This window comes from Blastocystis hominis (assembly GCF_000151665.1).
Source record: "Blastocystis hominis, Singapore isolate B (sub-type 7) whole genome shotgun sequence assembly, scaffold_5".
Lineage (NCBI taxonomy): Eukaryota > Bigyra > Opalinata > Blastocystidae > Blastocystis > Blastocystis hominis.
Window position 1 is genome coordinate 95165 of NW_013171860.1, and position 16447 is coordinate 111611.

Here is a 16447-nt window from a genome sequence, read left to right on the forward strand (position 1 = left end):
TGATCATAGAAAATTAAAAAGAAAGCTTTAGATTCCCTAGATCTACCACTGCAAGTGAAAGAAGGATTCGTTGACAAACTGATATTAAAGGTAATCGTATTTTTCTTTTCAGCATCTGTAGATTCCATGGAAGAATTTTGGAAAGAAACCGACGAAAGTGTTTTTGGATGATGTGTATTTGATTGCCGGCCTTGGATCTGAGACTAAATTGGATTCTAAGAAGGAACTGAAGCGCCAAAAGGAAAATAAACGAGCCCAATTGAAAGCTCTTGAAGAAAACGAGCAACAAATCATCGAAGAAATGAGCAAAAAGGAGAACAAATCATCGACGGCGAAGTTATTGGCAAAGATTCTCGATAATTTTCAACTTCGAGTAAATCGCATTCATCTACGTCTCGAGTACCAAGACCTCTCTAGATCTCTTTCGTTTACTGCAGGTGTAATTCTTGAGAAACTTTACGTCTATTCCGATGAAGAGGAAGTGGAGGATCGTTCTTCTACGCCCATTTCTTCTTCTTCTTCTTCTTCTTCGGCTGCTCCTTCTTCTGCTACTGATATAATCTTTAATAAAAAACTAAAAATCACAAAACTGGGAGTGTATTGGGACACCAAGGGAGCTTTTACCAATACGGACTCGGCAGAATCATTCCACACATCCATGTCTGCGCCATTTTTGGATTCGGTTCCCACCAAATTCCAGAATGTTCTACCGCGGGAATATGTGCTTCAGCCGATCTCTGCGGAGCTAAATCTCCTTCTGGATATGAGAAAGGCCGAGCAACGCCGTCCGTCTGTGGAAGAAGCGATTTCGTCCACACTTTTGGAATTCCAGTTATCGAAAGAGATGGAAGAGGCAGCGAAGCGCTGCTTTCAGTTTTGTATGAAGAATGAAACGACGCAGGAAGCGAGCAAAGCCGCGTTTTTCACTCGTTTCTCTTCGAAGTTTTCAAATCTCGCCAATCCTGGGAATTCCAAAAGTATGGACGATTTTTTCACGCGATGTTGGGAAATGAAACACACAGCGAAAGCCGCCGTTCAAATCGACGGGAACTTGGACAGTTTTTCGTTCATTTTGCAGCATCATCAATTTGTTAGCATCACTGAATTCATCAGCAGTCTGAGTCTTCTCTCCCTCAAAGAACACTATCGGCAGTTTCGTCCGGCACACGAGGACGTGGAGAAATACCCGCGGGAATGGTGGAAATTCGCGATTCAGAGCGTGATGTGGAGCAATCGCTCCCAAAGCAGATATCGAAGCTGGCGCGAGCTCCGATCCTACAAAGCGAATCGCGATGAATACGTGTCGTTGTACAAGCGAAAATTAGGAATGAAACCGTCACTGAAAAAGGACGCGAAGGGATTGATGCGACTGCAGAAGCTGGAGGATTTGCTGTCGCTGCAGGAGATTATGATTTTTCGACGAATCGCCATGTCGCAAGTCGCGGAGGAATCGGAAGGAAAGAAAAAATCGCTCTATTCGCTTCGCAAAACGTCTTCGCCTCGACCGGAAGACGAGAAAAAGAAAGAGATTTGGAGCCGGTTCGATATTGATCCGAACGAATCGCTGTGGGAGGGAGAAATGACGCAGGATATTCAGTTGTGGCTGGACTTTACGATTCACAAAATCAGCCTGAATTTGAAGCGAGATGAAAAGAAACTCTTCTCCGTTGTGTTCAAAAACGCGGGAATTCGCGTGGTCAATCGAAAGGAGTTTTGCCAGCTGTGGTGTTCTCTTCAAAGCGTGAATTTAAAGTATTTGAAGAACTCGGATTCTCCTTGGAATCAAATACTGTATCCAGAGAAGGGAGCGATTCTGGATTTCCAAAAGTCGGGCGTATTTCTGCCTGCTGAGATGTACAAAAAGCAAGAAACACCCTTCCTTCAGTTGTTCGCGGAAATTCCAACCGTTTCGAGTGATCGCGAACTTCGATTGCGATGCTCCACGCTCCCCTTGTGTTTGGTAGCGAATTTGAATTGCATCACGGATGTGGTCGCGTTCTTCTCGGACTCTCTTTCCACTCTTCATATCGATGGATTTTCCTCTCAAAAGTCGCCATTTTCATCCTCCTCCAAACGGCGGCAGGTTCGAATTGCTCGCGAAATCTCGTCCTATCGTCGAAGTGAAGTCGATGTTTATGTGGGTCCTATCCACATTCTGCTTCCAGAAGACTTGGAAAGCAATTTGGAAACACGGGAAACGTTGGTCGTGCGTCTTGGCGATATGGCGATCACAAACGCAGAAGCAGCGGATCACAGCTTGGATGTGAATCGATTTGAGGTGTTCCATGTGCGTGTTGGATCGATTTCTGTGTTGCTCACGGACGGCTGCGAAAACTGGATGGTTCAGGAAGTTCAAGAAACGAAGCAGCTGAAACTGCTGCATGATTTCCAGCTCGATGCGCTGGTTGGAATTTGCATGTCACCTTCCGAAGTTTCGCTGTCGAATATCGAAGTGAAGGCGACGCTTTCAATGCTTCGGTTCCAGTTACATCGCATTCATTATCTGGCTTTGCTGCAATGGGCGACCGGGTTTGAAGTACAGTTGGAACATTTGGTGGCTCATCTCGCGCCTCAGCTCATTCATCTGTCGCACAGCGCTCAACGATTTGTGGAATGGCTGTGGATCGATGACCGAATGAAAACGGAGGATCGAAAAAGCAATTCGGATCAGCCGCTTCTGCAGATCGAACCTGTTGTTTGGTATTGTTTAGTGATTTACGTGTAGAAAACGTTCAGTTACGATGACGAAGAACTTGCTTTTCTGTCTGCCAAACGCACATTGGCGTTGCATCTGCTGTTCGAAGGCGTTTCGTTAAGTATTGAAGAGAATAAGCAAAGTCTGGCCGAATTGCAAATCCGAGAATTGTGCGTTGTGCTCACAAAGCATGCTTTTGATACGCACATCGATATCACATTATCAGAATTGGCCTTTCAAGACTGGATTCGATCTCGAAAGGAAGAGAAGGATGCTTACTTCGTGATATCGAGACGCTTGACTGCCCACGAGGAAATCGAGACCTCGTCGAGTAAACAGCTCATCTATATCTCCATCAATGACATTAGTCGATCGTCTCCATTGCTCTCTTCGGCTTCTAATGTCACGTCGATAATGGTGGACTGCGGACCGTTGAGCAGTACGATTTGAGTCGGATTGTGATGTAGTGGTTCTGTTCCCTCCCTCGCTTCTCCAACTCTTTGATTTCTTTTTGCCTGTCGCCTACTCAAATCCAAAAGCGTCTCCATCCAGCGAATCGCTTTCTGCTAACGAAAAAATCCTAGAGTTCTTAGAACGGCAGGCCTATCGTTTCATTCGTCGTCGTCGGATTCCGCAGAACTGGGAGCAGAACAACGTGTACGTCTCGCTGTCACTTCAGTCCATTTCTGTTTTACTCGTTCCTGCCGTATGTAGAAAAGAGTTCTGCTCTCTTTTAGATACGATCAGCTCCGTTTTTCGTCGGCCAGTTGTATCGAACTGCGTTGCAAGTGGGTGTTTCTCCCACCAAAATCGGAGTGGAAATCAGTCTCGGCGAGTTATCTGTGGACGATTTGAGCGAGGGATGTGGAAGCTATTCTTCGGTTCTTTCCACGGATCATTCATCTACGACAGTTACGGACACTTCTTCGTGGTTTATGAAGGCTTCGATTTCCGTCTTCACTTCGAAAGACGCGCCGTCCTATCCCGGCTATCGCTTGGCGTTCTCGGCAGCGTTGCGTGCACCTTCGCTGGTTTTACGAGCACGTTGGGTGGACGAACTGACGAATTTTGTGGTCTCTGGACCCTTGGGGGAACTTCAGAGAGAGCTGAAGGAGATGCGGAAGCCAAGTCCGCCCTCTTTGCTTTCAAGTTTGTATGCCTCGGCGATTCAAATCGGAAAAGACCTGATGCAGGATCAATCGGTAGTTCAGGATTATTTTTCAATGCCGCTCATGTCGATCCAGATCGACAATTTCGTCGTAGTGTTGCCTGAAAACAGCACAAGCAGCAATCACGCTGTTTTCGAGCTTGGCAATGTGCGGATAGTGAATGACCAGACTTTTTTGTCCTCTGTGAAGCTGAGCATTGAGAACATGCAAGCTGCCACGGTGTTTTCGTCCTCCTTATCTCAAGCATTAATGGGCGAAACGTCTTGTCAGCTGCAAATCGAAGTGGGATCGACGATCCAGTGCGTGGGAGCTGTTTCTCGGCTGGCGATCGCGATCAATCAGCAGCAGCTCGAGTTTTTCGCTCGATTGGCGCATGGAAACTTGAAAGAGGAAGCGATTCTGTGTAAGGGCGAGTTCCTTTTGGTCGCGCCATCAACCCATGCATCCGACAGCGATTTGGTGAGCCAGCTGCTGCATATGAAGCCGTGTCTCTCGATTGCCGTAACACTCGAAGGGTTGAGTTTGGAGTGCCTTCAAGGCGATGAGGGATATGCGGCTTCGACGAGTGGTCAGGATATGTATCATTCTGTCGGCCGTTTATCTGTATCGATTTGTTTGGTGGATTGTTGTGTAGAATTCGTTTTTGTATGCAGACATGCAGCGAATCGACCTGTTTTGGCAGTCTTCTCCGTCGTCTCTTTCGTTGGGTCTTTCGCTGGCGATGTTTGAAATCCATGATTCAATCCGCACTTCCTACGTCTGTAGCGATTATCGCACGCCGTTCTGTTTCGGCGGAGATGCGATGCCCGCGATCTCTGCCACCTTCACAATGAAAACTCGAAAGGCGAGCGATTTCACAGAACTTCTTCAGATCGGATGGGATGCGGAGAAGGAAATCACCGATATTCAGCTCTCTGCGCACGTGGGTCGACTCAAAGTGATCGCCACTCCGTGGTTTTTCTCTGTGGCAAAAATCGGCGCGAATATCGTGAAGAGTGTTATGAATGAATTCGCACTGGATGCAACGTCGTCTCCTCGATCGATTGTGGCGACGCGTAGAACTTTTCGTGTGGATGGACTGTAGAAAAGGTGCAGAATCTTGTGATCGAAATCCGAATGGACAATCCCTATTTGTTCCTCGTCGAAGACACGAGCGATCCGAACTCTGCTTCGATGCTTCTCTCTTTTTCGACTGATATCTGGGTTCACATCTCTCCATTGTTCAATATTGATGTGTCTCTTAGCTTGATGGGCGTGCGAGGATGCCGAGGCGATCCGCGTCAAGAAGAATTGCCACATCCAAGCGTTGCTGATATTGTATATCCGTGCGATCTGATTCTGAATGCTCATGTCTTCAAGACGAGTCGTAAATTGAGCGGAACGTTTGTCACTTCGGATCGAATTGTCGTTCGCTTGAGTGTTTTGGATATTCATTTGATTCTGAATGCATTGAATCGATTACAAGAAGCGATCTTAGCAGAGAAATACAACGAGAAGGAGAAGGAGAAGGAGAAGGAGAAGGAGAAAGAGAAGGAAAAAGGACATATTGTTACCTCAAAGAGTGGGATTTTGTGTAGCGAGCAAGGAAATGAGAATGACACTTCGTTCTTAGAAGAGACAGATACGGTTGCAGAATCGCCACTGAGCGATTTTGCCTATGATCCAGAAAACTTTTATGAATCTCCTCTGGTGGTGACTCCTACGAGTGCCATTTCTGAAGAGAATGATAGTGCCATTGAGCCGTTCATCGATTTCTGGACGTATCAATCTCAGTTTTTCGTGGATATCAACCGGATCATCGTCGTTTTGGTGAATGATTCTTTGGATACGCACACTCCGGTCGCCAATCTGAGCTTAACAAACACCAATATTCGTCTCGGAGTCACTTCCGGTCGATTGAAGCTGAATCTTCAGCTCGACTGTGGAGCGGAGAGTTACAATCCGCGAAGCACGGCATGGGAACCCGTGATGGAGCTTTGGACATTGAAGGTGGCCTTGGAAGCGGAGAAGCGTTCAGTGGTAAGGATCTGGATGAGGTGTGATTTGTAGAATGGAGGAAGGAAGGAAGGTTTTTGGCTTCAGAATTACGAGACTCACTTGGTGATCGAGTCAAAACAAGCTCTGAACTTGAATCTTTCTTCGCAGTGCCTTCAGTCGGTATTCCAGCTGGTGTACGGCTTCTCCACGAATACAAAAGGAAAGGGTCTGCAGGAAGGAGCCAATTATTTCATCGCCGTTCGAAACTGCTCTGGTCTCCCGCTCTCCGTTCGACTTCAGGATGATGGCGGAATTGCGAACTTGATGGATGAAACTGCGCAGGTGAACGTGGATGACATGGAAAAGACGTTCTTCGCTGGGTTGGCAGAAGTGCAAATCGCTGGTCGCGTAGCCATCTGCTGGGTAGAGTTTCATGAGTTGGTTCCGTTTATCCGCGTGTTTTTGCGGATTCCATTCCTTCGAGAAGTGGGAAAGAGCGATTACTTCGGATCTTCCTTTGAAGTGTTTTCTTGTGAATCGGAGAGTGGAGACGATTCCAGTTCAAAGAATGAGGATAGCTCAGCAGTGGAATCGGCTCGATCCGATACATCTCGTTCTCCTCTTCTCTTCCCTGTTCTCTCTTTTGTCAATCAACAGGCGGATTCGTTGGGCCAAACAATCACAGTTTTGGTTGCGAGCAAAGAAGAGCAACTTCTCTGGATTCGCTATGCTAACGAAATGAAGCGACGCTATGAGGCTTTCCTATCATCTACTGCCGATGAAATCTTGCCGACTCGCTATGAGGTGTTGTATTTCTCTGAAGCGGATAGCACGCTGGCTACGGCTCTTCCCGCTCATCCCTCGCTGGCTCTTCTTCAGCTGGGTCTTCCGTTCCGACGCCTTCGAAATCGGTCTTTGTTGTTTGAGTTCGAAGGCTATCCGCCCTTTTCGTGCAATGTGGACGAATTGAAGGAGCAAGCCGTGGTGCTGGATATGAAGGAGATGAACACGTTGCAGTTTGTCATTCGATCAGAAGTGAAACGAGGTCGAAAAGTAATCACGGTGGGAACTCCGATCGCGATTTGCAATGAAACTTCTTGTTTGTTGAGTTATTCAATAAAGAATAAAAGGAGAAGAAGAAAAGAAGAAAAGAGAAAAGAGAACGAGGAAGAAGAGAACGACGATGACGACGACCACGAAGAAGAAGAAGAAGAAGAAGAAGAAGAAGAAGAAGAAAATAGTGAGACTGAAAATAGTGAAGATGACCCTTTGGAACCAAAAGAAACAAAGAAAAGCAAAATCAAAAAATCAACAAAACCAGAAGAGGAAAAGCAGATTCAAATGGAAAAGGGACGGAACTATTTCGTTCCCTATTTGAATCTAGAAAAGGGGTCAGTTTACTTGAACATGCCAAATACAGAGAACCCTTCAAAAACCAAGAAGATTTCGACCGAGCTCATCCGAACCAATAAAGCAAACGGCACGATGAATTTCGGCACTCCCGACGACCCCATTTACATCTCGGCCTGCGAGGAAATTCGAGAGATTCCGATCATGGGAATGCAAGGAATCACGCTCACCACGTTCCGTTTGGTCTTTTCGGATATTTTGGAGGTGGAAAATTGCATTCCGGAACCTTTGGAAATGGGCTTCATGAATCCTGCGGGTCGGTTACTTGCGATTCGCATGCTTCGCCCGGGGGGTCGAGAGATCATTCGCCAGTTTATGTTTTTAAAGCGCGAGGGAACGCGGATCAGCCTTCGACTCGCCGAACGGAACTTTGAGTTCTCGCAGTACAAGGATTCGATCGCAGTAGGATTGGTTTGAATGGCGTGAAAGGCAGCCGTCGAAGAAAAGTCCGCAGGGTTTCTGCACGTTGATCGACGAGGAAACCGGCTCAAAACTTCGGCTTCACTTCACGTTAAAGCAGAGTAAGTACAATATGTGGTTCATCCAAATCTTCTGCGATTATTGGATTGTCAACAAGTCCGGAAATGATCTGCTGTAGGATCTGGAGAGTGTGCTGGCAATATAGGATTTGTGATAGCGAGATTCCTCAGTTCAGAACGTTGCTCCCCTCCCATCCAATCGAAGTCTGCTCCAAGTCGTCAGTGAACTACTCTTCCGAGAACTTCATTCACCCGATTCTATTTAGTCTGGGAAAGAAGAAGCACAACGCAGTGCGATTAACGATTCCGGATAACGATTCTGCGTGGTCCGAAGCGTTTAACGTCGATACTGCAGGCGTAAGTGGCCAATGCTCCTTTTCGCTTTTGTCCGCAGAGTCGGAAGAGTCGATTGTCTACTCCTACTTTGTATCCATATCACGAGCTCCCGGTATTTTTGCACGCAGCTTGGTGGTTTCCATATTTCCGCTCTTTACGTTTGTCAATAACACGACGCTTCCGATCAAAGTAATGTTTGTGTTTTGTGAGATGAAACGCAGATTCGTTCTTACTCTTCAAGGCAGTCGATTCTGGTGCTTCAGCCTTCTTCTTCTCTTCCCTATCACTTTGATTCGAGCAACACTGAGCATTTCTTGCAAATCAAGTCCGATTCCTTACCGTATGGCTGGTCTTCTCGCTTCCCCCTTTCGCCCAATCGCTTCATTCTTCAATTGCCGCCTCTTTCTCATGATCGTGAAAACACAAAATCACGTCTCTTCAAGTTCATCTCGGACCCTTCCTTGTGTCCTTCCAGCCTGCTAGAAGTCGAGATTTCCGCGGATGATGGGCGATTCGTTCTGGTGATTCGTCCTTGCTCTGTTTCGCAGATGCCTTTCTGTGTGAACAATCGCAGCTGTCTGGATATTCTGTATCTTCGCCAGCGCGGCGCTTCTTGGGACCAAACGTTGGTTGTCATGCCTCTGCAAAGCGTTATGTGGACATTGCCGCTGTGCGACGGAGAAACGCTGGTGGATGTGTATGCTCGAAAAGCTGGCAGTCTGCTGGACGAAGAATCGTTGCAAGTAAAGCACACGTTTGATGTGATGCAGATGGGGAGTGTGGGCTATTTTGAAGTGTCGACGAATCGCCAGTTGACGATCACTACGACGCTGCGCAAATCAACGCGCATCGTTGTGTTCGATCAGTACAATGCGAATGGAGTGAAGCGACTGTCCTCGCTGCTAGCGGATAAACTGTTCCTTGTGGATCTCTACAATCATTTGGATAACCAGATGATCCAGGAGTCCAATGTGTTCAGCCAGCAATTCGGCTGTTGTCAGAGCAACTCGACCCTCATTCAAGCGCTCTATTGCTTTTCTGCGGAAGGGATTTTCGTTTCTTCTACCGTAGCCAAGCTGATCATTCGAGTCGATGGGCAGCAAAAGAACCTCTTTAGTTCGCGAGGCAATCTTCCCTATTGGGGAAAGAGTTTGCTTGTGAACACAGGGAGCGAAGTGGATCTCCAGTTGGTCGTTAATCTTTCAAAGATGAGTGTGATGAAAGGCGTGCTGGATCTTTCTCCGTATTGTGATTGCGACCATTGCTACGAAGTGCTGGTTCCTTGTGCGGATGAATCCGGGGTGAAGGCGTTCTGTGTGCTGAACGTCGCGAACCTGACGGAGGAAAATTGCTCCAATGAATTCGAATGGATTCGGTTCCAGCAGTGCAAAGAGGAGCTGACGTCTGTGATTCGTTCTGTTACGACGGAGTTCAAACTGGAGCGTTCTTTTTCGCGTCGCCAGATGGCGAGCTTGGCTCAGAACTCCTTGTATCTCCATCGCGCTACTCACAAGGGCATCTTCAAATCGCCCTCGACAGCGTCTCCGGTCGAAATCGAGGAGGCGTCGGCTGCCTTTACGAAGCAGCGAACACTTCTTCGCGTGATCGTCCACGAGATAAAGCATTTGTCGATGGAGGAATCGCCGTCCGTCTATTTCACCGTGAAGGGAAATGATACAGTGCAGCGAGCTCCTTCGTCCAGCGACTGGCGATCGGATCGCGAGCTCTGTTCGAATCAGAGTGTGGTTGTGAACGCTCCCAACTTCAACTTGGGGTGCATGTTGGTGGAGAGCAATGGAAGGCTGGTTGTATCAAAGCTTGTGCGTGGATCGATCGCTTTTAATGCGGGTGTGTGCGTCGGATTCGTTTTGTCGAGTTTCAATGGATATCCTGCTCCCTCGACGTTATACGAACTCCAGCAGCGCGTCAATTCGGATGCGAACGAGAAGCAGTTTGTCTTTTCCTCGATCGACTCGGCGCCTCTGAGGAAGATTTCGATGGAGCAAAGTGTGGTTTTGCGCCAAGAAGCCCTGCAATTACGCGAGAGCGTGCAAGTGTCGTTCTATACAGAAAAGGAAGAGGGAGAAGACGAGTTGCTGTGGAGCCTGGAAGTGGATGTGTCCGAAGAAACGAATGTGGAAATGATGGTAAACGGCGCGTGCATTTCCTTTGAAACTGTCTGGGAAAGCTTCGAAGAGGAAGAACGCGTGGTTTTCGACGCGAAAATGAACTTTGTGGGTGTGGGAGTGTCTGTGATCAATGGAACGCCGGAAGAACTTCTCTATGTGAGTTTGTTGGGATTGAGAAGCGATATAAAAGTGATGAATCGTGGAAAGAAGGTGATCGAACTGGAATTGAATTCGTTCCAGATCGACAACCAAATCAGCGGAGCGAAATATGAGGTTCTTCTTGACACTCCCTCGGCTGGAACGTGGCTTTCCGCCACGGTGGTGATTCAGCCGCATCCTTCGCTTCTCTACTTGGAGTTGTTCTCGGTATTGATGCAGAATGTTCGCGTGTTTGCGGATTCTGGAGTGATCATGAACATTCTGAGCTTCGTCCAAGAGCTGCCTTTCGATATTTTCGAGAAGATCGAGCGCGATTGCATGAAGCAAATAAGCGAATCGCCCCTCTTCATTCGGTAGGACTGTGAGACAATCGCCGCATTACGTGTAGACCTCTTCTCATTTCGGAGTATTCCTACTGTTCGTCGGCTTTGTATGCAGAGCATTTCACTCTACAACCCTTCCTCTTGACCATCACGTTCGCGCTGGATCCTGCGCGGCCGATTGCTTCTTCTGTGATTCCCGATGTGCCCATTCTGATTCCCGTGCAGTCGGTGGTCGACATGATTGGAAACATGCTGGGCAACATCGACTCGGCGCAGGTGCGCTTGAGTGCGTTTTTAGCGAAGGACTTGCTCATGGGCAAAGCCGAGCTCTTCTCTCGCCTGTCTTCCCACTACGTCCGTCAGCTTCTCCGGAAGTTCTACAAGGTTGTGGGCTCGGCGGCTCTGCTAGGAAACCCTGTGGGGCTGTTCGAATCGGTTGGTTCGGGCGTGAAGGCCTTTTTCTACGAGCCGATTCAAGGCCTTTCAAAGGGACCCGAGGAGTTTTTCGATGGGTTGGGGAGAGGAGCGAAGACGTTTTTGCTGAACACGACGTATGGCATCGCGAACTCGGCGTCCAAAATCACGGGCACGATCGGAAATGGCTTATCGGCGATCGCTGGAACGGAAACATATCGATTGGATCGCGCGGCAGGGAAGAGCGGGATCATCTACGGCGTGCGCGAGGGCGTGTTGGGGATGTTTAAAGACTCGGTGAACGGAGCGAGAGAAAATGGAGTGATGGGCGCGATTACGGGGACGGGAAGAGGCATCGTGGGGCTGATCACGAAGCCAGTGACGGGCGTGTTGGATGACACGACGAAGATCATCGAGTCTGTAAAGGACGCGACCCACGTCTCTCAGGAACTGAGTCGCAAGCGTCTGCCTCGCTATTTGTATCCGGATGGCGTGCTCACGTCGTTCTGCAGCTATTTAGCGGAGGGAAAGCAGATGCTGGCGAATTGCATGAACTCGAGCGCGGTAAAAGTGAATGATCGCTACATGATTCATGTGATCGACAACCAATTCAATCATTTGTTGATCACAAATCATAGCTCCGTGTTGATTTCTTCGCTGTGTCAGGTGTTGTGGATGATTCCTCACGATAAATTGAACTATGTCTCGCACGATATGGACGTGATCGAGTTTTATTTGAAGGATCGCAAGCTGTTGGTGGTTGTGCAAACCGAAACGATCGCTTCGAACATTTGCAAGATCGTGGACTCTCTGCGGAATTGTATTTCGATCAATGTTTCGATGGCTATCAAGCAGATCGCTTCGTTTTATGGAGAAATTCTCAGCGATGAGGAGTTTCTGATTCTCGATCAGATCCACGAAGAAGAAGAAGAAGAAGAAGGCAATCCACAGCGAAGAAGGTCCGCCTCGCAATCAAAACCCAGGTCCAAATCTTCTGGATCTTCTGGATCTTCTGGATCTTTTTCTTCGTCTTCGTCGCGTGCTTTCCCTGATGCTGCGGATCTTCGCCCCTTCGTTCTCTCTCAAGCCATTATTTGTGGCTGGCACCGGAAGACGGAGGTGTTGCAGCCGTCGATGCTGCTTCACAGCTTCGAAGAGTACGAGATTCAAGTGTGCGAAACGACGGGATCGAAATACTGGATCGTGCATCGAAGCTTTTCTGATTTTGTGTAGGGGGTTGCGGGAATTGTTGAGCGTAGATCGTTGCACAAGGCCATAATAAAGCAAGTCGGAGGGTCGTCTCTGCGAAGCCTGAAGCTCCCATCGCAAGGGATGAAATTCTTGCAATTGACGAACAAGAAGGCGCACGACAGTTTCGTCGAGAGAATAAACTGCTATCTGGGCGCAGTTCTGAATAACAAAGAGCTTTTGAAGCTGGATGTTGTCGATCGGTTTTTTAAGGAGGGAGCGACCAATGTAAAGAATTTTTGTTGAGTTTTTTTGTTATATAAATTCTATTTTACTTCTATTTCATGGATTATCGGCAATATATAACTGGGTTAACAAATCAATATAATACAGTATGAGATGTACGACAAGTAACACACAGGCTGTTCGTATGGAAGTGAATCGGAAACCCGAGCAAGCTTCCACGCTTTACTACAATATCCTATGCGATGGGATATTGTATGCTGAGCGAAACAAGAGTAGGAATGGATTTTGGCTATTCCGATAGGTAATTTACCAGAATCTGTATACAGTTCGCTCACGACGTTTTTAAGACAAATTAATGAACGCTTTGTAGCCCTGAAGAATCTTGGCTATGAACCTGTTGTTGAGCCGCCCAAAGCTGAACTTGGAATAGGAACTTCAGATCACAGACATCCTAAAGCAGATTTCCAAAGTAAAACGAAGTCAAGTTCTCAATCTACGTCTCCTACTGTTCCTTCTCCTTCCGCACCCGAGAACAGTCACTCACCTGTACCGGAAACGTCAAAAACAAAAAGTAGTCCATCAAACAAATCCAGAAGTGCTTTGCGATTTAAGTATTGTTTTTAGAGTGTTTTTTTTACCTGTAGTGCGAATGATCCCTACGAGAAAACGGTTGCTGAAACGATCCTGGACATATCCTTTTTCTGAAAGTGTGTTTATTTTTTACTCTTTTTGATATTCCTACTGTTACTATTAATATTACTGTTACTGTTTCTTGACTCCACTCCTCCCCTAGCGTAAAATGGGAAGACATTGCAGGGATGAAATACGCCAAGCGCATTCTCTACGAGGTTCCCTCGCTTCTTCGTTCCTGACTCCCTAGACGGTGATTTTGCCCTCCAAACGCCCCGATCTGTTCACCGGGCTTCGCGCGCCGCCCAAGGGCATTCTGCTGTTCGGTCCTCCAGGCACAGGGAAGACGATGCTGGCCAAAGCGGTGGCGACGGAGTCGAACGCGTTCTTCTTCAGCGTGTCGTCGTCGACGCTGACGAGCAAGTGGGTTGGAGAGAGCGAAAAGATCGTGCGCGCGCTGTTTCGGTAGGCGCGGAGGAGGCTTTGGAGAGAAGCGTGGCGTATCGGAACCAGCCGTCGATTCTGTTCATCGATGAGATCGATTCGATTTTAACGGCGCGGAGTGAGAACGAGAACGAGTCGAGTCGTCGACTGAAAACGGAGTTTATGGTGCAGCTGGACGGCGCGTCGACGACGGGGTAAAGGAAGAGAACGGAGTGAATGGAAGAGAGGAGCGCGTGCTGATTATGGGAGCGACCAATCGGCCGTTTGAGCTGGATGACGCGGTGATTCGACGAATGGCGCGGCGTGTTTATGTAGGAGAGCGGAGAAGAGTGGGACGCAGATTCCGTTGCCGGATAAAGGAACGCGATTTGAGCTGTTTAAAATCTTGCTGAAGGGTCAGAAAGTGAAGCTGGACAAGGAAGATGTGAAGGTCATTCTGGATCGCAGCGAGCATTATTCCGGATCGGATATCAAGAGTCTGTGTAAGGAGGCCGCGATGGGTCCTGTAGGGAGCGAGGAGAGAAGCGAGTGATGCGTAGATTCGGGAGGTCGATGATTTGATGCAGGTGGATGCAGGGAAGATTCGTCCCATTCAACGACAAGATTTTTTGGAGGCTTTTCGAGTGGTAGGAGGATTGAGGAGAGAGAAGAATGGTAGTGCGCGCCGTCGGTAAATCCGAGTTCGCTGCGGCAGTATGAGGAGTGGAACGAGTGGGAGAGCGCTGTGGCGTTGAGTGGTAGGAGGTTTGGATCGAAGGGAGAGGAGAAAGCGAGCGAGGAGAGCGTGGAGGTCGAGGGGATTTCTTCGGGATTGGGTGTGTGTCAGTCCTATTGATCATCAAATGTAATTGTTCATGTGTTTGTTGAGAAGAATCAATGGATGGATGGATGGAGAGGGGGAGTCATTGTGATTGGATAGGGAATTAGATGGTGAATGATGGAGGTATAAGGGGAATTGATTGTGGAATAGGCAGTGATGGAAAGTGGAATAGGTTTGATTGATTGTCATTTGCTAGGACGTCTGTTACCTGAAATTCTACGAATAACGAATTCTTCATAATCTCATTCCTACAAATCACAAATCGGTCCCTCACTTTTTGTACTCTCTATCACTATTTCACTTCGAAGCTTATAATACTCATATCTTATTCACTTTCCTATACAATCAACCTGCTGACAAACTCCGCATTACATTGGAGCCTATTATCCATAAAGCCTCAAAGATGATTCTGATGTATATATATATCCACATAGTAAACGATTCTCATACAACTAGTATTCAAGACAAACTCAATATTTCTCTAAAAACGTGCACAAACCTTGGAATTGACTGCACTTTCTGCAGACTTATTGTTATCTTTTCCAACGTACATTACTGAATCCTATTTACAATATTCCTCAATCACTATTCTTAAATAACTCAGACTTCAGCCAAACAGAATGGTTACAATGACGTTTCCACATTTCTCTGTTACAGGATTCTATCAATCCTTCGTAAAGAGATTTCGTTGAAAAACGAACGCAAGTTGCGCTCTTGAATTTGCAGAATATAGAGGATAACAATAATCTGGTTCTAACTCGCAATGAAATCTATGCATGAGTCGAGTCATCCAGGTATCCAAACTTGTCATTTATGCGGGAAGGTACAATGCGGTCAACGATTGGGAAGAGTGAAGTGCTGCTATTGTTCCCGCATTTTCTGTTTACAACAGTTACAGAGAAAATTTGGCATCGTTGCAGTGGCAAATGACCCTTGTTTCAAATGTCCTCGGTGTACCGGAGTATGCTGTTGCATGTGCAACTGCCAAAGGCCTCCTCCACACGTACACTGCAAGGTGTACAAAGTGAGACAGAGTAAAATGAAAGCCCTGGACCATTATGTCCCTGGTGAAGATGAGGGGGAAAAGGCAGGAGGAGCAAATCAAGAATCGTCCATAAAGCTGGAAACGAATCACCCGATGGTCAAACAAGAGAAAACCAAACTTCTTCCTTCAAAGCCTGATGTTTCTCCCGTCTTCCCAGCGAACGGTGTACTAGTCAAAGAATCCTTTCAGTCAGCAGAGGATTCGATCGGCGGAGGGCTTAAGAAAGATTCTACTTTTCGAAACGACGATGTTTCGCTTCGTTCTGTTCCAGATACCTGTTTTTCGCGCATTCCTTCTTTATCACTCCTCGATAGCATAAGCTGCTTTCCAGGACATGAGGAGAGTTTCTCTGCATTCCCTCCTGCCTGGCAAGAGCCTTCTGCAGCCTGGCCCTTTAGCCACGCAGACTCCCCAGGAAGTAGTATTCCTGCTCTTCCTTAACCCACAGTTCAAAACAGTGACTGGCTGACACAGCTGAATCTGACAATTTTAGACAATGGTGGGGTCACAACAGGCATGGCATCCTCTTCGCTCCAAGACTTGTCCGACATTCAGAATAGCAGTGTGCTCGATTCTTCCATGTCCTTCCTCGACCTTCTGCGGTTCTACTTTGACAACTACGGAGATCCTTCAGACTACACGCGAGCCAATCTAATATCCTCTTTGTTTCCTGCGCGGTTCCTTCACTGCAGGAGAAGCAATTGCTGGAGCGCGCTGCGCAGATTCAAGTGAAGGCGGGGAAGTGCGATGTCCTGTTCAAGATGCTCGATTCGTTCAACCAGAACTCGATCCATGTGACGGTGACGTGGAAGCTCATGCATAACGTGGGAAGTAGGACGTGCTGCTTTGGAAGAACGTAGGCACCTGCATCAACCGCAGCGTGTTTCCGGGCCTGTACACGATCCTCGTTTTCTACCCGTCGATTCTCTTCACGCTGGGCAGCACAACGGATTACTCCGACGACGCGGAGGCGGCGCCCAGCG

At 47.6% G+C, this 16447-nt stretch overlaps 5 protein-coding genes; all 5 read left to right on the forward strand.

Annotated features, from left to right (window-relative positions):
• Nucleotides 1-658: 658 nt before the first annotated feature.
• On the forward strand, nucleotides 659-4697 carry GSBLH_T00006741001 (uncharacterized protein; the record flags this gene model as incomplete). The annotated part of the gene is made up of 5 exons (XM_013042756.1): nucleotides 659-2700; nucleotides 2737-3134; nucleotides 3163-3401; nucleotides 3433-4442; nucleotides 4499-4697. The coding sequence occupies 5 exons, from the start codon at nucleotides 659-661 to the stop codon at nucleotides 4695-4697; spliced, it is 3888 nt and encodes a 1295-aa protein (XP_012898210.1).
• A 5513-nt stretch (nucleotides 4698-10210) lies between these two features.
• Nucleotides 10211-12324, forward strand: GSBLH_T00003928001 (uncharacterized protein; the record flags this gene model as incomplete). Its single annotated transcript, XM_013042757.1, has 2 exons — nucleotides 10211-10707; nucleotides 10743-12324. 2 exons carry the CDS (start codon nucleotides 10211-10213, stop codon nucleotides 12322-12324), a joined length of 2079 nt encoding a protein of 692 aa, XP_012898211.1.
• Nucleotides 12325-12623: 299 nt separating this feature from the next.
• On the forward strand, nucleotides 12624-13230 carry GSBLH_T00003929001 (uncharacterized protein; the record flags this gene model as incomplete). Its single annotated transcript, XM_013042758.1, has 4 exons — nucleotides 12624-12671; nucleotides 12701-12797; nucleotides 12827-13136; nucleotides 13170-13230. The coding sequence occupies 4 exons, from the start codon at nucleotides 12624-12626 to the stop codon at nucleotides 13228-13230; spliced, it is 516 nt and encodes a 171-aa protein (XP_012898212.1).
• A 113-nt stretch (nucleotides 13231-13343) lies between these two features.
• Nucleotides 13344-14452, forward strand: GSBLH_T00003930001 (uncharacterized protein; the record flags this gene model as incomplete). XM_013042759.1 has 8 exons in its annotated part: nucleotides 13344-13373; nucleotides 13406-13620; nucleotides 13650-13793; nucleotides 13823-13910; nucleotides 13940-14104; nucleotides 14139-14225; nucleotides 14258-14310; nucleotides 14341-14452. The coding sequence occupies 8 exons, from the start codon at nucleotides 13344-13346 to the stop codon at nucleotides 14432-14434; spliced, it is 876 nt and encodes a 291-aa protein (XP_012898213.1). The 3' UTR covers nucleotides 14435-14452.
• A 1006-nt stretch (nucleotides 14453-15458) lies between these two features.
• Nucleotides 15459-16296, forward strand: GSBLH_T00003931001 (uncharacterized protein; the record flags this gene model as incomplete). XM_013042760.1 has 2 exons in its annotated part: nucleotides 15459-15882; nucleotides 15913-16296. 2 exons carry the CDS (start codon nucleotides 15459-15461, stop codon nucleotides 16194-16196), a joined length of 708 nt encoding a protein of 235 aa, XP_012898214.1. The 3' UTR covers nucleotides 16197-16296.
• Between the last annotated feature and the right edge of the window lie 151 nt (nucleotides 16297-16447).